This window comes from Capra hircus, chromosome 22 (genome assembly GCF_001704415.2).
Source record: "Capra hircus breed San Clemente chromosome 22, ASM170441v1, whole genome shotgun sequence".
Taxonomy (NCBI): Eukaryota; Metazoa; Chordata; class Mammalia; order Artiodactyla; family Bovidae; genus Capra; species Capra hircus.
In genome coordinates, this window is record NC_030829.1 from 14,658,132 (window position 1) to 14,678,838 (window position 20,707).

Here is a 20,707-nt window from a genome sequence, read left to right on the forward strand (position 1 = left end):
CATGGTAGAAAAGTCTTTTATTCTATCAGTCAGGCCCCATCTGGCCTGGCCTGGACCAGGGCCCAGGAAGAGCTGAGCAGGACCCATCCCTCTTCCCCTCCGCACCTACTCCAGCTTCTCTTTGTCCTGCTTCTGTTCCTCCTCCAGAGCCAGGGTTCGCTCTCGCTCCTTCACCAGTTGGACACCACAGTAGGTGACAAACAGGATGGCCAGCGTGGTCTGGGGGAACCCTGGGTGGGGAACAGGTCATGGGTCCTAGGAGCAGAGCCCCCCTCCCCCCCGTGACTCTTCTCAGTTGACTGTCCCCTCCCTGTTGGGTCCTTGAGGAATTACGGTGGGGTGGGGACATTTCAGGAGGTCACGATTCTCGAAGTGGACGCAGGGCACACTCTGGATCCACTGTCCTCACCTGAGAGCAGCAGACGCTGGGCGACCAGCTCTGAGAACTCGGGGCTGTTCAGGCTTACAAGGTTGTACATGATGATGGCCCAGAAGTTCATGGCCCCAAAGACGGCGCGGACCCTGCGGGACATCTGCTCTGACAGAGAGGTCTGCTTGGTCCAGGAAAACGTTGGTAATGAGGCAAGAGGCCCAGGGGAAAAGAGGATACAATGAGTCAGAGGCCTTGCCCACATGGCCACAGGATCCTAGGATATGCCCGTGTCTCTGAGACTCACAGGTCAGCTCTCCCTCTTTGTTAAACATGGGAAACTGCACCCTGGAGAGAGGACACAGCCTGATCAACACAGCGAGGGCCAGGTGCCCCTACCCTGCAGAAGGTAAGGGAGGGCCAGACACCCACAGGAGGAGTCATAGCCCTGATGACAAGGAGGGAGGCGGTGAGAAAGTTCTGAACTGAGAGTCAAGTGTGGCTGGAAGACTCCAGAGGTCAGTAGTGCCACCCATTCCAGGGCACCAGCCAACCCCAGCCCCAGACCTTCCCTGCTCACCTCAATTTGCGCTAGGGGCTCCAACTCTGCCAGCTTCTGTACCCAGAGCTCAAAATTGAGGCCGAAGCAGTTAAGGCATGACCACAGGTAGACAACATCACAAGGCCCAAGCCACAGAGTGGTGATGGCAAATGTGGCTATGGTGGCCCCCAGCTCTGGGATCACCGCCGAGTGCTCCCCACCAATGTAGTCATACACGTACCTGCAGGAAAGGTGGAAAAAGGGGCCGGTGGGAATGTGGGAAAAGGCAGGTGGGAGGTGGGCAAAGGATACACAAAGTGGGGCAGCTTCCTCAACACTATCATCCGGGGCATATTCAACATCCTGGGCCTCAGGTGGCTGCTCCACTTCTATCCAACTTCAAAATATGGAGGGCTCAGCCTGGAACTTCCCGTCCTCTCCAGCTACCCTCCTTCTTCAAGTGATCTCATCCACACCCAGACTCTGAATGCCATCTCTATGCTGATGAGCCCCAAATGTATCTCCTGACTCATAAATCCAACTGTTACCAGACACCTCATATGAATGACTGACTCCCTCATCCCTGCCCAAACCTGCTTCATTCCCGTCTCAGCCACCATCCGTTCGGTTGCTGCCAGAACTCTTGGTGCCATCTTGGATTCTCAATTCCCCTCTCCACTCACATCCAAGTGAGCAAATTGTACAGCCTCCACTCAGTCCTGAGCACTGCTCATGCCTCCAGTGACACCACTCGAGTCTGGGCGATCATCTCCTCTTACAGAGGTTATTGCAAGGACCTAAGCTGTCTCCCTGCTTCTGCCTCTGCCCTCTACCGTCCATCGTCCACACAGCAGCTTTTGTTGCTCAGTCGCCTCCGACTCTTTGTGACCCCATGAACTTCAGCATGCCAGGCTTCCCTGTCAAGGCATCTTTTAAGAGTGTAACCCAGATTACCTCACTTCCACAATTATACCCTCCCTCAACAGCTCTTCATTACAGTTACACTCAACCACCTTCCTACGGCTAGAAGATGCCACGTTGTCTGGTTTCTGCCTCCCTCCCTGACCTCATCACCCACCATTCTCCACCTCATTCCCTGTGCTTTCCCTTACCAGTCTTTCTGACACTCAGAGACACACAGCTGGTTCCTGTCTTGAAGCCTTTGTACCTATTTTTCTCTCTGCCTGGAAATCTGTCCTCCAAATTTCCTATCATTCAAGTCTCAGGTCATCGCACAGAGGCCTGCCTGAACCCCAACTAAAGAAGATTCTATCCCATTACATTCTTTTATTTTCTTCATAACACTTTCCACTCTCTGAAATTATCTTTCTCTCTCTCTCTCTCTCTTTTTTTTTTTTACCTGGTTTATGGTCTGTTTCTCCCTACTAGACTGTAAGTTCCATGAGTTCAGGGTCTTTGCCATGTTCACTACTGTATCCCCAGAGCCTACAACAGTGAGTGCCTGGCACACAGTAGATAGATACTCAATAAATATTTGTTGAATAAATTTGGTTGAAGACCTGTTGCATAGCCAGTGTCTCTGTTACTTGACTTCCTCATTTCCAGTGACTTCTTCTCCACTCCACTCCAGTCACCCACTCCCACACCCCAACTTTTTCACCACTTCTTCTACTTCTCCCTGATTCCCATCCTTCACCCAGCCCCATCTGATCTGACTCCCTAGCTCCACTTCTTCAATCTCATTGACTCCCCCTACAGTCCTCATCTTCTGATGCCCTTCTATTTTTACCACCCTTCTTAACAGGCATATATTCAATAAGTCATCATCACAAATAACCTAAAAACTGTTCTCCCTCACTTCTTCCTTCTCACCCATCTGGGAAAGCCCAAATCACCCACTTCCTCCTAACCTGCACCCTAGAAACTAAACCCTAATGGGGAGAATCCCACATCTTGACATATTAGAATCCATAAATCCACCACCTCCCACACTATCTGGGCTGTCAATGTCAAAGCTTCTCTAGCCAGCTTCTTCTTCACCCAGGCTCCGCAGTGGCTACTCCACCTTCATCTCTCCTGCAGGTATGAGTGGGTGTGTGGTGATCTAAGCAAGGGAGGCTCATAGATGCTGCCTCCCTCCATCCCCAAACAGACAGCTCTCAGCTGATGACCTTGCCTTTTATTTCACAGAGAAAATCAAAGGCTTCGGGAGGAATCCCTCACCTTGCCACACTCACCCACCATTCTTCTGCATCCACACTGGCTTTTCTTCCTCCTCCCTGTCCTGAAGCCAGACCTCTGCCTCGCACTGGTTCCATTGCCTCTTCCCTTCTTAGGGACCACCCTCCATCAATCACCCCTCTATCCTACACTGTCAACTTCTTTCCCTCTACTGAATAAATTCCCCTCAGTACCCAAGGATGTCTCATCATTTCTTGTCTATAAAACACCTACTTCTCCCTTCAGCCATTCCTATGTGTCCCCCTTCAGTGCCACACTTCTTCCAGGGGTTGTCCACATCCGGACTTCCCTGCAGTTCCTCAGTGCCCGCCCCCCAGCTTTCCCTCTGCTCCCCCGCCCCTGCGTCTCTGGGGAAACACTGAAAACCTGCAGGCAACCAACACTCATGCTCACTCTCTGGCTTCAGCAGCATCCAACCTGCTCACCTCCACCATGCCAGGATGGGCTTCCCTTAGCTTCCGGGTGCCCCATGATCCTGACTTTTCTCCTGCTCCTCTGACACTCCTTTTAGGCCCTTCTGCCAGCTCCGCCTTCTCCCTTCAACTAGAGTCCTTCTTAGCACACGACTTCCTGGGAGTCATCGCCCGCTCCTTCCTGATGCCCTCAATCCAGGGCCAGGTCCTGTCCAGGCTGCCTGCTGTGTGTCTCCACTCCACCATTCTCTCACCTCCAGGGCCCCTACCCACGTCCAAACCCCATCTTTCACTTAAACCTCTACCATGACCTCCTCACTCCCACCTTGCTTCCTCTGGCCCAGGGGGTGACCTTTGAAATCGTGGACCCATCTGGACCCTGCCTTGCTCAGATACTTGGGAGATGGCTGTGACATCCCCCGACCCCACCCCAACTCACTTGCAAAGCCAGTCATTGATGCCACGGTCAAAGTGTCTGTGGGAGGAGAGGAGAGAAGACAGGTTTAAATCGACAGGCGCCCAGCTCTGGAGCATGGGGGAAGAGGCTAAGGGAAGGGGGGGATATCGGCGGGGTGTCCCTGGACCTCACACTCACGTCTCTGCGAAGACATAGAGCGCTGTGATGCACTTGGGAGGCTGGGGCGGGTCCAGATGGTCGAGGCGCGCAACAGTGTTGACGACTCCGAAGAGGACAGCTGCCTTCACCCAGTCGTACACCAGGTTTGAGTAGGCTAGACCAGCTGCGGACAGAGGGTCGTTACTGCCTGGGGGCCGTCACATTGGTATCCCCTCCTTCCCCCTACCCTGCCCCGGGCCTTCCCAAATCCAGCAGGGTGGTAACTGAGCCCAGCCTTCCCCTACGGAAAATTACTAGCTCCTGGGGCGGTCCTTGCGCCCGGACCGCCCCGACTGAGGTCCCGCCCCACGGAGGTCCCGCCCCCACGGAGGTCCCGCCCCCACGGAGGTCCCGCCCCCACGGAGGTCCCGCCCCCACGGAGGTCCCGCCCCACTCCGAGGACGGGGCTGGCCCCGGGGAGATGCTGTCGGGCTGTGGAAATCGTCCCTAGGCCCCAGGTGGAGTGGGGCGCCCTCTGTAGGATACCCCTCCGGGCCTCACAAGGCAAGCCTACCTCCAAGTCCCACGCATTTCAAAGAGAAAAGCCCCGCTCCCCCACCCTTCCATAGACGCTGCCCCGGCTGCGACTCCGCCGCTGTGGGGGCGCAGAGGTCGGTTCTGAGGTGGCTGCCCAGCCCTCGTCCCGGTGCTGGGCCCGGCGCGCACCCACCGAGGGCGCTGTCCGGGAGACGGTTGACGAACTTGAGGTCGCTGGGGATGGTGAGGATGTAGAAGAAGTGGAAGAAGACGTCCACGGCCAGGATGGCTACCACGCTGAGTCCTGCTTGGGCCCGGATGCGCCACAGCTCGCCCTCTGGCCGCACCGGCTCCACCTGGCTCACCTGAGGGGACGCCCAAGTGTCTGAGCGGGGAGGCCAGCCCTGCCTGCGGGAGGAGCCCTGTCTGAATGGTGAGTCACCAACTGTCTGGGGACCTGAAGGTGAGGGGAGACGCCGCTTCATCCCGGCTGCTCCGAGTGCGGAGACCAGGCCCCTCTGGCTCCTGCGAGGGGTTCACTGCCAGTCATGGTGCGGGGGAGGGGCTCAGTCCTGTCTTGGGAGCCCACAGGATGTCTGTCCCCTCACCTGAGCGTGGAAGCGATCAAAGGTCATGATGGGTCCGAAGAAGAAGAAAGGCAGGTAGAAATTGTACTTGAGCAGGTCGGCTAGGGAGTAGCGGTGGTCAGGGTGGGCACAGCTCTCCAGCGCAAAACTGGTGCAACGCAGCACCGTGAAACCGCAGCCCCCGTGAAACAGCACCTCTTGAAGATCAAAAGTCCCTGTTACAAACCCGCTCTGGATGGGAGAGAACAGGCCACCGGCTCACCAGGGTGCCCCTTGTCTCTGGGAAGCCCATCCCGCTTCCAGCAGGGGCCCAGCCTGGTCCTGCCCTCTCCCTCTGCTGGCACCAGTCAGCACTGGCCGCCCAGTGCCAGTTAAGTGCTGGGGTAGAGCTGGACATTTTTGCTGAGGTGGAGGTGATTGCCTCATGGGCCAGGCATGCTCTGTAATCAAAGGGTTGAAGACAGGTGGGAAAGTGAAGGAATTGCTTGGGGAGACTCTGGAGGCCAAGGGTTTGGATGGAGTGAAATATTTGGGATCCTGTCCCTGTACCCTCCACCCCTGCCCTATCCCAGCACACACCTGCCAGGAAATGAGGGGTTCCAGCTTGAAAGAGGCAAGGCTGGCCAGACCGACGCCAAGACAGAGCCAGGGCTGGCCAAGGAGTGAGACAACATAGAGGCCCACACAGTGGCCAAGCAGCAGCAGCAAGTACCAAGGGCCCATGGTGCCCGCCACGGCCAGGGCCCCATACACAGCATACATCCAGGAGCGGAGCTGTGGACAGGGAAAGTGTGAAAGTGAAAGTGTTAGTTGCTTCAGTTGTGTCTGACTCTTTGCCACCCCATGGACTGTAGCCCACCAGGCTCCTCTGTCCGTGGAATTCTCTGGGCAAGAATATTGGAGTGGGTTGCTATTGGAGAAGGCTTCAGTTACCTCTTCAAGTAAATGGAAGTGGGACTTCTTACTCGGGGAAAGGGAGGGGGCGGCTGGGGTGGCTCAGGTCCAACTCACCTGAGGGGCAACCATTGTGCAGAGTTTAGCAAATAGCACGTGTCCGGAGAGGGCGAAGATGATGACATTGCGGAAGGAGGTGAACCACATGACCCACTCGAAATCAGCCACATCCTGGGGCAGGTCCCGGCAGGTTAAGGTGGGGTGGGGGCAGAGTGGGCTGGTCAGGGTCCCAGCACCTTCCCCGCCCCCAGAGTCTTCTTATACATTAGAGGAGAGCAGTGGCGGAAGGTCCCTGCCTTCCCCTCTTGAGACAAGTACCAGGAAGATAGGTCGAGAGGAATGAGGGGCCCCATATGGGCTGCCTGCTCCTTGGAACTCCCCCTCTGCCCAGCCCCTTGCCTGACATTCTGCCATTATTGCAGTGTTCTGGGGAGGATGGTGCTGGAGGTCCTGCTGAAGCATGCCTCGAGTTGTTTCTTAAATGAGCAGGGTGTGGTCAGACTTGATATGACCCCAGGAGGACAGAGGAGGGGCCACTGGAGGAACTGAGGCTGCTAAAATTCAAGCCAGGGACCCTTCCCACTGAGAGCCCTCTTGTTAGGTGGGACCATTGGGAACAGGGGAGAGTCAAGAAAGGTTTGGGACGGAAAAGGTGTGCCAGGGATCAGGGACCCCAGTCAGGTACCCCGAGGTGTGGGGAACCTACCATCTTCCGACCAATGTACTCCCAGCCGGGTCGCACAGACTCCCTGAAGGCCTTCCTGTGGGCCCCATCTGAGAACAGAGTGTGGCCTCAGGGGGAGGGGCCCCTTCACACCCATACCTGCTTCTATAGCAAGGCTGACGCCACCCTGGGCAGAGGTGAGAGGGTCTGGGTCTTTCTCTGCCTTTGATTCTCTCTAGGTCTCGCTGTGTGTCTGGGGCCAGGTCTCTGAATTCCTGAGTGTCTGAGCCTCTCTGTTTATGTCGCTCTGGCTCTGGCTCTGTCCAGGTCTCTGTTGATTCTTCTGCATTTGAATCTCCCTGTGATTGCATTTGGCTCAACACTGCCCCACCCCTTCCCTGCTCAGGGCCTAGGGACTACCTTTGAGTCTGGGGCCTCTTAAGTTTCTGACCTTGCTGGGCAGAGAAACTTCCTGAGAACCCCAGGGGAAGAAGGGTCCTACCCCTCTGCCCCTGGGCCCAGCTGTTACCTTGTGAAGCCTCAAGGAGGCCCCGGCCAGCATAGGCTAGGGCCCCACTCAGCACCAGGGAGTACAGGCCCAGCTCTGCCGCGGGCAACGCTGTCTTGATGCCCATAGCCTGGATGGGGCTGAGGGAGAAAGATCGGGTGAGGGCCCTGAAGCCCCCCAGCCCTGCCTAGCGCAGTTCTTGGTCCCTCGCTGAGGTGGTAGGGACCCCACTCTGAAGAGAAACTGCCTTTCCTGCCCCTTGGGGACCTCATAGCATCCTTCCCCCCCACCTATCTCCCACTCCTCCCAGGCCCCCTACCATCTGGTGCCCCATCCTAGCTGCCACTCTAGCTCCTGCCCTTCCCACCAAAGCCTCGTGAAAGCATTCTCTTCACTCTCAGCCTGCCTTCTTCACCTTCATTCACTCTGCCATACCTTTCAGGTGGACCGGTCCCCACCCTCTGCTCAAACTGCTCCTCCAAGGTCTCAGATGACTTTGATGTGGAGAAATTCCCTCTGCATCACCTCAGTTGTATTTCTGGCCCCCAGGTCCCCACTCCCCTCAGTAAATCTCCCACAGTTTCTGACGAAACCCCACCCCCTCGGGGCACCCTTCTGTGATCCCCACCTGCTCCTGAGCTGCCTTGACTTCTCAGGACTTTCCCAGGTCCTGCCCTAGCACGAAGCCCCCATCCCTCTCATTCAGCGCCTAGCTTCTCACCGACCCCCATTACCCCACCCAGCCCCTGAGCCCCAGCCTGCCACGTCCCTGGTTCCTGCCTGTGTCCGTGGCCACACCGGCCCACTCTCTCAGTGCTCCGTATTCAGGCCCTGGAAGCTGGCTGGAGGAGTGCTGTTGAAGAGGTGCCCTGGAGTAGTGGGTGTGGGGCTAGGCTGGGCCAGGCAGACACCAGGGAGTGTGCTGGCCACTGCCCAAGGTGCTGCCCCGTGTTGGGCTCAGGGGGAGCTTGGCCACTCCCTCCTGCCAGGCCCTAGCTCATCCCCAGGAGTCCTTCTGGGTCATCTCTGGGACCTCAGTTAGAACCTGTGCCCTCTGTATCCTGCTCAAACTAAACCAGGACTTTCTCAGGGGCTCCATGGGCACAAATTAAAGGGAAGAACGTATCTAGGCATCCTTTCTGTCTGGGCTGAGCAAGAGGTGGCTGGCAGAGCCCTGTCTCCTGCCCCAGATCCTCCCCCAAACCTCCCTCACCATTTCTGAAACCAGCTCCTCTGGACCGCTAAAGTCAGCATTCTCCCTGTTGCAGTGATGGAGGGGTCATGGACCTGTCAAGGTCACCCAGTGGACCAGGGACGGGATTGAGGTTTCTCAGTGAGCCCCCTGGAGTCTCTAATTGAACAAGCCAGTCCGCTGCTCCTGCCACTACCGGGAGGCTGCCCGACCTGACTTCTCCACTGCCGGCCTGAGGACTGAGGCACCTTCTCATGGGCCGGGTGGGGGTAGGGAGGCCCTGAGGATCAGGTTAATGGAGCAGAAGCTTGAAACCGGAGCACGGTGAAGAGCCTGTGAAATAGCTTTGTCAGCTGCCTCCCACTCGCCACTTTCCAATTTTAGCTCCCCATGGCCGGTGCCGGGTGTCCCCAGTGAGGCCTGTGTGAGCACGGCCAGTGCTGGCCCCCAGCCTGGGACCTCTCCTGATAGACCCCCGGACCTGGGCCCGCCTGTGGACAAAGGAGTGCCCCCTGCCTACCGACCTGCCTGCCTCAGGTACACCTGGAGTAAAGCTGGCTTTGGAGCCTGAGGTTTGGGATGAGGAACCTGGGGTGGGTTCCTTGGGTCTCAAGAACCCTGTAGTGGCTGCATCCCTAGCTGGCACTGACCTTGAGGCAGCTGTGAGGGACCCTGGCACACTGCCCACCTCAGGGCTCCGGGGTCCTGCGTCCGACCGTGCGACCGTCCGATCAGCTGGACTCTGGGGCCACGGTGGGGTGTGTCCAGCCCTGGGGTCCCCACCCCCTCGAGGCTGTGATCTGTGAGTGGTGACAGCGGGAGGAGGGGGAAGGAGGAGGGCAGGGAGGAGGTGGCCTTCCTGGAGCGGAGCTGAGCGAAGTGGAGCAGAGCCGAGTGCTGCAGAGCTGCTGGCCACAGGGAGCTGCAGGGAGGATGGTGGGGGCGCAGAAGAGGTGGCCACTGGCATCAGCTCTCACCGGGGCACCTGCATCTCTCTTCAACCTGCCTTCCCTGGTCCACAGAGCCTGTGTCTCCCTCTCAGTGCTCGCCGGGACTCCCCTCTTCCAGGAAGCCTTCCAGGTGGCCCCCGCTGACCTCGGCAGGCTTGTGAGCTCTGCCCTGCCTTGCCACACTCACACTATGCACACACTTTGATGGTCAGCTCCATGAATTTCGGTACACACCTTTACGTGTGAATTCTCAGGGCACCCCCACCTAGCCCCCTGCACTGGTCCATTTTAGCAGGCAGAGTCCTGCCTGGCCAGGCATCAGTGAAGGCGGGGAGTGGAACTGGAACTGACAAGAGAGAATGTGAACCCCATACCCCGACCCTGTCCCACAGGGAGCTGCCCAGGTGGAGGGGTGCTAGCAGGGTCACTTGAGTGGGTCCTCAAGGGTAGGCACCCTCTCCATGCAGGATGGAGGCGGACAACAGTGCTCCCAACCAACTGAGACTCCTCTGGGGGAGACAGGACCCTCATTCTGGGAAGGGGTAGCCAAGGCCTCATACCAGCCAACCTGATACAGAGGGGTATCCTGAGGGCCACTCCACCCCGGCTCCAGAGCCCAGTGGGTCAGACAGATGCATAGGTGGATGCCAGACCCCAGAGTTCCCTGCTGGGGAGTGTGCCAGGGCCCCTCACAGCCTCCTTAAGGCCAGTGCCACCCAGTGATCCAGCCACTCTGGGGTCCTCTGGGGCAAGGATATCAGTCTGTGAGGGTCTGTCTGCATGTGCCAGGGGTCAGAATCTGGGGGCAGAAGGAGCTGTGTGATAGTAATCCATCAAGGGTGGGTCCTGGAGCCCATGCTGATCCCCAACCCCAGTCATAGGCTCAGCTGAAACTAGAGGAGGAAGGGGTGCTCTCCTCCCTCTACCCCCAGCAGGGGCGCTTCCAGGGCCTGAGCAAGGCCTGGGCAGGAGAGTCCCTACCTTTCGATAATACCTTAAAGCGACAAGCTCCCTCCCAGCACGCACTCCCCAGAGTGACACGGAGCCTGGCATGGCTGGTCCCTAGCTCGGAGAAGCATGAGCAGTGATTCCTGCCCTGTAGGGGCTCAGTGGGGGCTCCAGTCATGGATCACAAGTGCTAGAGGAGGCCCGCATCAGGCAAGGATGCCTAAGCCAGACTAGGGCAGGCTTCCTGGAGGAGGTGGGACACCTGAGCAGAGTCCTGAGGCAGAGGCAATGGTGGTTAGAGGAGAAATGAGTTAATCACGGTAGCCAGGCATGGTTGTAAGACCATACAAGGATTAACTCTTTTTAATGTCACCACAATTCCTAGGGAAGGGGTGGTTACCATTTTTCCTAGTTGACAGAAAAGGAAACTGACGTACGAGGAGGTTAGAATCAGCTGTTGGGTCAACTGCATAAGCTTCTGAAACTGGTTGCCCTGCAGGGGCAGGAATCCAGCACACCCACACCCGTGCTGGCTGAGACCAGCCTGGGCCAGCCATCCAGCTGGTGCCCTTGTGAGGCTCAAAGAGAATGACTCTGGGAAGCAGATGGGGTGGTCTGGTTTCACTATTCAGAAGCCAGGTGCAGCCAGCCCAACTTGAGCCTGAGCTCCTCCTTGCTGGCGATCCACTTCTCTGAGCCTCAGACGCTCCTCTGTAAATGGACACCTTGCCGGGCCTGACCTCACTGGGTTCTAGGGGGGATTCGATGACTCCCTCCATGGCCAGGCCCTGGCTTACTGGACTGCTCATAGAGAGAAGCTGTTAAGAGAGGTGGAGACCCCTCGCTCACTCCAGAAGCCAGGACAGGCAGCACTCACACACAGCAGGAGGTCCACCAGGCGAGCCCCACACAGTGGGGTCTGTCGGGAGCTTGGATGGGGTGGACGGCAGGTGGGTGGAGGGCTAGGGAGGCTTCTTGGACCTCAGGTTAGACAGCCTGAGGCCAGCTCCTCCCTGCATGAGGGGTGCCAAGGGGAGGGCACCTGGCACCCACAAAACGAGGGGCAGGAAGTGACTGGCCCAAGATCAGCAAGGGCCACTGGGAAAGATGGGCAGGGGGCCAATTTTCTCAAGTGTCAGAGTCCTTTTTATTTGTTTCTGGTTGCTGCTCATAGTAAAAATTTGGGGAAAGTGTGTGTGTCTGGAATGTTGTTTATGGCGTGTGTGGATGTGTGTAAGGCTCAGGGGCTGTAGGAGATAGGGTGTATGTGCAGGCACCGCCTGTGAAGATGGAGCGGGTGGGCAAACGCTTCTTTGGGGTTTGGGGGCCTGGAGGAGTCCTCCGGAGGGCCAGGGACAGTGGGATGTGTTTGGGGCTTGAATCAGCCTGAGCCAGACTGCAACCTTATTCAGCTCAGCCCTGGTGCCCCAGGGGCCCCCACAGGGACAGTGGCCAAGCCATACCCATGACTCAGCCAGGTCTCACCTGTCAGTGTTGGAACCTGAGCACCCAGGCCCACAGCCCACGGTGTGGCCGGGGACAGTCCTCACATGAGGCCTCTCCATCCTCGGCCTCTTTGTTTGTTGCACTCTCCGGGCACCTGTCTGCTATTCCCATCACCGTGTGGCTCTGGGCAGGGACCTCAGTGTTCCCATCTGTGGGAGAAAAGTCCAGCCCACCGGCTACCCACCTGCCTGAGGGGAGGGGAGGTCCTCCTCAGGGACAGGCGCTGCTGCTCAGGAGGGGCCAAGGGCACTCACCTGGACAGACCAGGTTGTCCCTCTCCCCATCCGGCCCACCTGGGTTAGATCCTTCAGGGCCCCGTCCTTGTCCCCTTTGACAACACTTTCTTCTCCTGGGCCTTCCCCTCCCACCCTCTCCCATCCATACCTCAGGGAGAGTAGAAGGATGGCCCCTGCCCCACTCAGACCTGGGCAATGAGCCTGGAAGCCAGAGGGATGGTGGGAGGCTCTGAGGTGCAGCTTTCTGTCTCTGTCTCCCCCCAACCCCACCCCACCTCTTCCTGCTCCATCAGGGCCCTCCATTTCCCATGCCTCTTTGACCAGACCAGCAGCTCTCTAAAGGCAGCAGCAGCAAGTCAGGTTCACCTCTGGGTCCCTAACAGGCCTGGAGAGGCTGGCATGCTGTTGGCATGCGGTGACTACTTGACGGGCAGCTGGCTGGGTACATGGTGGCCTGGGAATCTATCTCCCCAGCTGGTCCGGGGCTTCTAGGATCTCAGGGGCCGAGTCTGCCTTGCCCGGCGCCCCCTTACCTGGGGCAGAGGAGCTGCTCGACAAGTATTTGTGGAACTAATAGAGGAGATACTGAGGGCTGACATTTATTGAGTGCTTACTGTGTGCCAGCCACTGCGCCAGCACTTGGCACCTTTTAATTCAGTGAGTCCTGAAGAGGGATTCTGCTGGGGGAGTGGAGCAGACCTCTAAGCTGGCCCCTGTGTGTGTGTGTGCGTGTGTGTGTGGCAGATGTACCTTCCTGCTAGAGAAGACCAGTCACTTGTGTTACTTGTGCAGTGACTCACATAGGCGGCATACATACTGTGCAAACCCCCTCCTCAGGGAAAGCCATCCACAGCTTCCTGGACCCTGTCTGTTGGAGCTCTTCTTCAGGGATGGGGCTGAGGAGACGGCCCAGGCTGGCTCCCCTCCTTGGAGCCCCGACCCTGCACGGGGTGACAGGTCTAGAGACCTCAGCAAGTGTAGTGAAGGCAATCAGGATGAAGGGCCGCTCAGGTTTCCTGGGAAGGAAGTTTTTCTCTGATGCCACTTGAAAGGAAATGGCCAGGCAGGACCTGTGAGTGTGGAGTCAGCACCATCTTTTGGCACATGTGTATACGTGTGATTCATGCTCCCAAGTCTGTGTCTGTGTGGGCCCGTGTGAGCAGAGATGTGGCTACCCTCCATGGAGCCACCCCTCCCCATGACAGTAACTGCAGTGGGGGGGGGTGGCCCTGTGGCAGTTACAGAGGGGCCTGGAGCTCTCCTGCAGCAGCTCCCCCAGCTCAGCCCTGTGCCGTAGGGAGGGAGGTACACTTTTCCTTTGCCTGGACCCACTGCCTCAAAATCCTCTTGCTAGCCTCGCCTCTGCCCTCTGCCATCAGGGCCCACCAGCTGCAGCCTTTTAGAAGCAAAAAGAGGTGCCTCTTGGAGCAGCTGGCGGAGGGCAGAGCTGCCCAGTAGTGGGTAGCATGCCCACCCTGGGTAATCTGCTCAACTCGAGGCCCCAGCTTTTGGAGGCATGCAGGCCAGGGTTAAATATTAGCTCTGTGTCTTTCCATGAGCCTCAGTTTCTCCATCTGTAAAATAGGGTGACAACCCCCTGGGTTATTGGAGATCTTGATGGGGGTCAGGTTTACACAGTAGATGCCCACTCACTGGGATCTCCAATGATCATGAAAATAATCATTATTATTATAAACCTGAGGGTCTGAATCTAAGGAAGAACCCTAAGGTGTGGGTCAACAAGATGGCTAGGAGCATAGTGCCCCCTGAGTCTGCAGAGGGAGGGATGCCCACAGATGGGGCCATGGCATAGGATTGGCGTGGGGCTATGAGGATGCTCTGGTGAGGGGAATGGAGTGTGGCTGGGTGGCTGGGGGATGCTCCCAGCCCAGAGCCGTCTGCATCTGCCTGCGCACATGGAGCCCTGTGGGCCTGCAGGGTCCCCTGCAGGGGACAGGGGCAGTGAGCACCTGCCCAAGGGACTGCATCTGTTCGTCCACAGCTGGCGTCTCAACCCAGAGCTCTTGCTGATGCTGACAAGGTGTCAGTCTCCTTCCCTGCTGTGGCTAAGCATGCCCGGGGATATTGCCCTCCTGCCATGGGATATTGGCTCTGGTCGCCTTTGAAGCACCTCTTCTGGAAGCAGGGGCCCAGCTGGCTGTTTCAGGTTGGCTTCCAGGAGCAGATGGAGTCCTCAGATGGAGCCTTGTCCTCTCAAGGCCTAAGGCTGCCCTGCCTGGCCAGGCTGACACGGGGCTGCCATCCTAGTGCTTGTCTGCTTTCTGCTGCCGCAGGGCCTGCAGGAAAACCCCTTTCACCTGGTCCAGGGCCTCATGGTACATTCGGAAGTCCTCCTCCTTTCCCTGCAGGGCATCGCCTAGGGCAGCCTTCAGCATTTCATTCTCCTCCACCTGGATGGCCAGCCTGGACCACACAGAGAGAGGGCTCAGCATGGCTAAGCTGGCACGTGTGAGCATGTGTGCATGTTTGCGAAGAGCCCTGGGGCTGCCAGCACAGCTGCTCTTCACACTCAGGGTACTCTCTGACCAGTCGCTTCCTCTCAGGGACCCTCGGGGAGTAATACCATATGGGATTCCTCTCTGGGCCCACTCACAGCTGCTGGGCCTAGTATCTATCTGGTAGTTCCCCAAAATGTTGACTGCCTCAAGGCATGAGTACTAATTTATAGAGGTTCCCCTTTCTTCCTTTCCCACCACTGCATTTGACCTTAAAAAGTTTAGGTGAATGAGAAAAGTGGGTTCAGTAACCCACACATGATAAAGCTTTTCTTGGGACCGTGAGATCTTTAGTCATGGTTGGGTCTCTCTGCCTCCTGATGGCCAGCCACTGAATTGCAGGCTTAGGACCCAGGACCCTGCAGGACCAGCCTTCTGGGCAAATAGAAGTCTGGCGGGGGGAGCGATGTGATCCCTCTGCCTGTCAGAGCACCTCCACCCATGCAACATCACGCTTTGCAGAAGAAGGGGCAGGGAGCACCTGGTGGCCAGCTCCTCCATCTGGGATTCCATGGGCACACTGGAGAGCTGGGCAGAAGTTGGGTCCTTCCTCTCACTTTCGCTTGGTTGGTGCCTGGTGTTAGAGGCAGGCAGACCTGTGGGGCAGCAGTGGCCACTTTTTGTGATCAGGCCATGGCTCTGTGTTAGCACTGCCCCCCGCCCAACCCCCAACTGTCCACTTCCTACTTTTCCACTTTTTGAAACATTATACCTCCTTCAGGGTATAGGCTGCCTCCCTCCAGGCCCTGCTTTGTACTGAGGTGGCTCCTCTTGTTAATGTTTCCATATTTGCATTTTACAAGTTTCTGGAAGTCAGCTGGGCCTGAGGTCTGGCCTGCAGGTTGGGTCTGAGTCTAGCGGTCATGGGACCTGATGCTCTCTTACCATTGGGCCCCTCACCTCCAGCTCTATCCATACATATAGGGGATCCAGGGTGGCTGGGTCCAGGGGACAAAGAGTGCTCAGAAAAAGAAATCAGCCCACCTGGTGGGGAACTCCAGTACTATCACAGCATCAGAAAGCCTCTGTGCTGAATAAGACCTCAGGGGCGGCATGTGCAGGGTAAATCACCTGACATCAGCAGCCCCGGCTTTTACCTCCTGCTGTGTGGCCCCAGGTAAACCGTCAACCGCTCTGAGCTGGTTTCCTCACCTGTTTCATGAGGAGAATAGTTCTTGCCTCCAGAGCTCTGTGAGGCCACAGTGAATGCACGTCTGGCCCTCAAGGCCTGTGTGATGGAACCACCTCCTCAGCACTTCATGACTTCCCTACCTCCCTTCATATTCCCCTCCCCATGCTCCAGTCTCACTGCCTCCAAGCCTCCAGCCATGTACCCACCTCAGGGCCTTTGCACTTGTTCTTCCCACTGGTATCCATGCCACATCCCCACCCCCTTCTGCTGTCATTGCTCAGATGTCAGCTCATCAGTTAGGGTGACTGCTCCACAGAAATCAGCTGCTCTCCGTACCTCCTGTCCCCTTCCTCTGCTCTGAGCCACAGCACCTGCCTCTATCTGACCCACCATCCTTTGCTGCTTTGTTTATGGTTCTCTTCCCCACTGGCATGGCACTGCCGCAAGGGACCACATTTCACAATCAGGCTTCCTATTGTATAGGTGAGGGGGTGTGCTGTGCCCCCCACAGGGGTGGTGCATTTCCCAGGTCACAAGCAGTGTGCACAGAAGCCACATGGTCATTTTCTCTCCAGGCAGTTGCCCCTTCATTGTCCAGGCAGTGCCAAAGTAGTTTTTCTTACTGTGGCTTAGCCCTCCCTAGTCGGGAGCTCAGCTGCGTGGCAGGAGGTAAGTGCAAGGTCTGGAGACACTACATCCCTAAGGGACCTGTTCTGAGAGCTCAGCAGAGCTAAGCCCTGTAGTCCTTCCCAGCCCATACTCTCAGTAGCTCCTGGAAGACCCCTGGAGTCTTGGCTCTGCTGGTGGGAAAAGGGCTTTACTCCTCCTCCGTGCCCTACTTCTGGCACGTCCTACAGTGTTCTGATCTCACCTGCCCTGGGAGAAAAGATCTAAGTGTCCTTGGCTGGGGCAGGGGTACTGGGGTGTTGAGAGGCAGGGAAGTGGGGACAACAGTCCACGCCAGAACCCGGAGGGGCTGGGATAGAGATATCAGAGAGAGGCAGACCCATCATCTCACAGTGAAGATTCTCCCTCCCCAGAAATGGCTTCTGGCTCTGGCATCTCGCACCCCCGCTGCCCCACCAGAGGCTGCCACTTGTGGTCCAGAGACTGTACCTTAAGAACCACTGTGTTAGAGCCATAGAACTGAAGTTTTAGTTTAGGACACCTAAACTGCCCTCTGTGGCGGGTGTGGTCATGTGACTAGGATCTGGCCAATGGGATGAAAGCAGAAGTGACTTGAGGAACCTTAGGGTCCTGCCCTTGGAAGCAAAGGGGCTCAGGACAGAGGGCAGAGCCAGTCAGCCCCTCCACCAGGGTGGAGCTCAGCCTGCCTCTGCTGCTGCGTGTGCTCTCCCGCTGGCCCCCCAGTCAGAACCAGGAGCCCCAGAGCACCGTCGGCCCATGTGGCCCTGGGCCGGCCCCACCCCAGCCCTACCTGTTTTGCTCCTGGGGGCTGCTCTCTGAGAGGCTGACATCCTGCCTGGCTCCAGGCGCATCTTCTCCAGGTGCTGCTCCAGCACCACGGCGCGGTGCCGCTCTTCCTGCAGCCTCCTCTCTGACTCCAGAAGCTTGCTGTTCCTCTCCTCCACCCTGGTGATGAGAGAACAGGGGCCTCCATACTCCCTGGCACCCACCTGCTCAGACTCTCAGAGAGCTGGGCACATCTTACACTGGTGGGCATGGGCTCCGTTCTTCCTTATTTTTATTGCAGTAACATAGATATGTGCATTAAAAACCATATAGTTCTCTCTAAGCCTTAAAATGAAAAAAAAAAAATGCAGCCTCTTCCCACCCCTCCTCATTCCCAATTCCTGCTCTCCAGAAGCAACCACTTATACTACTTTTAGCTGTTCCCTTCACTACTGCCATATTTCTACAGATGCTTATGCTGCTATTTTTTAAGGCTTAAATATAATCTTATGAGTATATCTTATGCAACATGAGATTTTAGTTTTATTTTAGTACTTTCTCCTCACCAAACAGAATCACCTCACCACCTCCCAATGTAGTTATATTACCATTACTGGGGGCTGAATGAATGTTAGGTAGCATATTTGTTTTCTATTGCTGCTGTAACAAATTACCACAGACTTAGCTTAAAACAATGCAGATTTATCACCCTGTGGTTCTGTAAGTCAGGAGTTTAGCAGGTCCTGTTGGTTTCTCTGCTCCTGGTTTTATAAGCCAAAATCAAGGTGTTGGCTGTCCTGGGCTCTTACCTGGAGTTTCTAGGAGAGAATCTGCTTCTAGGCTTGTCCACATTGTTGGAAGGCTTCAGTTCCAGTTGAAGGACTGAAATCCCTGCTTCCTGTTGATTTGCTGGCTGGGTGACTTTCAGCTTTTAGAAACTACTGGGCCCTCTCCATCTGCAAAGCCAGCTGGGTACCCTTTTCATGCTGTCTCTGACTTTTTCTGTAGCACCTCTCTGACTGACCCCAGATGGAGAAATTTCTCTGCTTTTAAGGGTTCAAGTGATTAGATTGGATAATCCGGGATAATCTTCCTGTTTCAGGGTCCATGATGATTATTACATCTGCAAAGTCTCTTTTGCCATATAACATAAAGTATTCACAGGCACAAGAGTGGGGGTGAAGGACACAGGGAACAAAATCCTGTCTATCACAGGGGGTTACATTAGGACACTCAAGAGGCAGTATAATCATGATTACTTTTTTTTTTCGGCCATGTCACACAGCATGTGGGATCTTAGTTCCCCAGCCACAGATTGAACCGGGGCCCTCTGCAGTGGAAGCGCTCCAAGTCCTGACCACTAGACTACCAAAGAATTCTGGACATTTTCTTTCTTATTTGCTTCTTTTGCTTAGAGTTAGTGATTGCTTTCTGTTCATTATTATGATTACTTATTATTTTCTAGATACTTGTCATTAATTTATGGGCCTTCAAGTCCTTGTTATTTGGTTATTTCACCGAAGGATCTGATTATTTTCTCACTGAATTTGAGGCTGTGGTCCTTCTTATGGTGAGTTATGGCATTTCAGACTTCTGTGATACCAAGGGTTCAGCTAGAAGGCCAGGACTCTTTGAGGTTTCACTCAAGCAAAGGATCACATACACACATAGACCCATGCAAATCAGAGTGGGAACCTGGAAGTGTAAGAACAGTGTTGGAGGAAGCATTCTTCCCACCTTCCTAGCGTCCTTCTTCCCTTCCTTCAAGAAGGAGCAGAATGGCAACAATTTTGAGCAGAATATAACTACCAACACAGAACTGTATGCCAACACAGTATACAGCTACTAACACAACCTGTTAGTGTTGCCTTAGTTCTTTGAAACTGACAATGTTAGTTTCAATGTTCCTTGTTATTTTGAATGTTCCTTGAAACTATATTTGCTAAAACAAATGACTAAAACCACCTAAAGGTGCATCAACAGGGGAAAGACCAAAGGTAACATATTCACACCAGGGGACGTGGTAGAATGTGATGGAGTTGTGCTGCTCAACACAGTGGCTGCAGCCTCGTGTCCACATATAGCCATTCAAATAAAAAGTCATGAAAATAAAATGTAAAATCCAGTTCCCAGAAGGTCTGGGTATCAGCTGAGAATCATACACGTGTGACTCTGAGAGTGTCTCTTGACTGTCGTACCCTAGGTCTCCCACCCTCACCCCGGCCCTGCATGGAGAGGCCCTGGAAGATGGGGCACCACATGGAGAGAGAGGCGAAGTACAGGAGAGAGGAGGTGCCCCTACCGAGCTAGCTGAACGGAGCATGTGAGTGATCCCGCTGGCATCATGTGACGCAGAATTACCTAGGCTGCCCACAGAACGGTAAGAAGGAATAAATCATGTTTGAGGCCACTAGGTCTGGGATGGTTTGTTAGGCAGCAATAGATAACCGAGTCACCTTGCTTTATGCCCACACTGCCCTAGACTCAGGTGCAGCTCAAAGAAAATGGGAAAGAAAGCCGTGAGTGAGTATGTTTCTTCCATTGGATAGGCTGGAGGCTTGTGCTAGCCGTTACATTTCAATGACAGAGAAAGAATTAATGTTACTTTTTCTCATTTGCTTGAGCATGTATGAAATTCATACCCTCTCTGTGTACATACTACTGAAAAGAAAACAAAGCTGATTATCCCTCACTGCTTAGGCAGTTGCCATCCCAGCACCTCAGCTCCTTTGGTGACTTACTCCATCTTTTCCTTTGGCAATTTGCCCCTCCTCCGTTTAATTTTTTTGTTTTTTTGGCTGCAGTGTGTGGCATGCAGGATCTTAGTTCCCTCATCAGGGATCAAACCCATGCCCCCTGCAGTGGAAACATGGAGCTTTAACCGCTGGGCCACGAGGGAAGTCCCAGCCTTCCTCCATTATGTGAGCACCTGGAGGTCCTTCCAGTAAGGGTGTCTGGCCTTTGTCCAGGGTTGACCTGTGAGCCACCCAGGCCAGCTAGACCTTCTCTCCCAGGACCCACTGGCACAAGAACTGAAATCCCCTGGGCCAACATCATTCTCGTGGCCCAGGAGAGACTACTCCAGGGTTCCTGCTACCAATATCCCTGGACCTTCTCGGGCTCTTCTTCTGCCCTGCACCTTGGAGACGGCCAGCACTTTCCCACACTCTCCTTTCCCTTGACTTAGACAGAATTGGTTTCTATTGTCACCAAAGAGCCCTAACTGACATGTGACATGGCCTGTTCAGGGAGATACTCAGCGGTATCCTTTATATTTTTCAGTGTGGAAGTCACGTGGTTGGGCCGTGTGTTGGCCTGGGCAGCCACAGTTCTTGCCAAAAGTATCACTTGAGCGAGGAACGCTGGTTTATCTGAATAGAAATCTGTCAACAACCCCTTAGAGGAAACCAAACCCCCGGTCCGCTACCTCAGGCCACACACTTCCCTCTCCCAACCAGGAAAGCCTCAGCTCCCCTCTCTCA

General features: G+C 55.6%; 2 protein-coding genes and 1 long non-coding RNA gene across 4 annotated transcripts in view; 1 reads left to right on the plus strand and 2 right to left on the minus strand.

The window, feature by feature from the left end:
* Positions 1 to 12,658, minus strand: HHATL (hedgehog acyltransferase-like). The gene is made up of 12 exons (XM_005695586.3): positions 9,175 to 12,658; positions 7,354 to 7,472; positions 6,867 to 6,934; positions 6,218 to 6,331; positions 5,786 to 5,980; positions 5,228 to 5,437; positions 4,813 to 4,984; positions 4,122 to 4,266; positions 3,966 to 4,001; positions 951 to 1,152; positions 410 to 551; positions 1 to 230 (listed from the first exon to the last, which is right to left on the minus strand). The coding sequence occupies exons 1-12, from the start codon at positions 9,489 to 9,491 to the stop codon at positions 106 to 108; spliced, it is 1,845 nt and encodes a 614-aa protein (XP_005695643.3). The 5' UTR covers positions 9,492 to 12,658; the 3' UTR covers positions 1 to 105.
* The window catches only part of LOC106503415, a 24,417-nt gene continuing 11,799 nt past the window's right edge, over positions 8,090 to 20,707 (plus strand). For both annotated transcript variants that reach the window (XR_001919978.1, XR_001297093.2), the window contains exons 1-2: positions 8,090 to 9,061; positions 19,429 to 19,605. This is a non-coding gene — a long non-coding RNA (uncharacterized LOC106503415). The remainder of the gene's footprint in view (positions 9,062 to 19,428; positions 19,606 to 20,707) is intronic.
* CCDC13 (coiled-coil domain containing 13) overlaps positions 12,758 to 20,707 on the minus strand; it is a 34,359-nt gene continuing 26,409 nt past the window's right edge. The window contains exons 13-15 of the mRNA XM_018066904.1: positions 17,251 to 17,405; positions 15,162 to 15,276; positions 12,758 to 14,588 (exon numbers count right to left, since the gene is read on the minus strand). Of these exons, the coding sequence (XP_017922393.1) occupies positions 14,429 to 14,588; positions 15,162 to 15,276; positions 17,251 to 17,405 (430 nt within the window). The 3' untranslated portion in view covers positions 12,758 to 14,428. The remainder of the gene's footprint in view (positions 14,589 to 15,161; positions 15,277 to 17,250; positions 17,406 to 20,707) is intronic.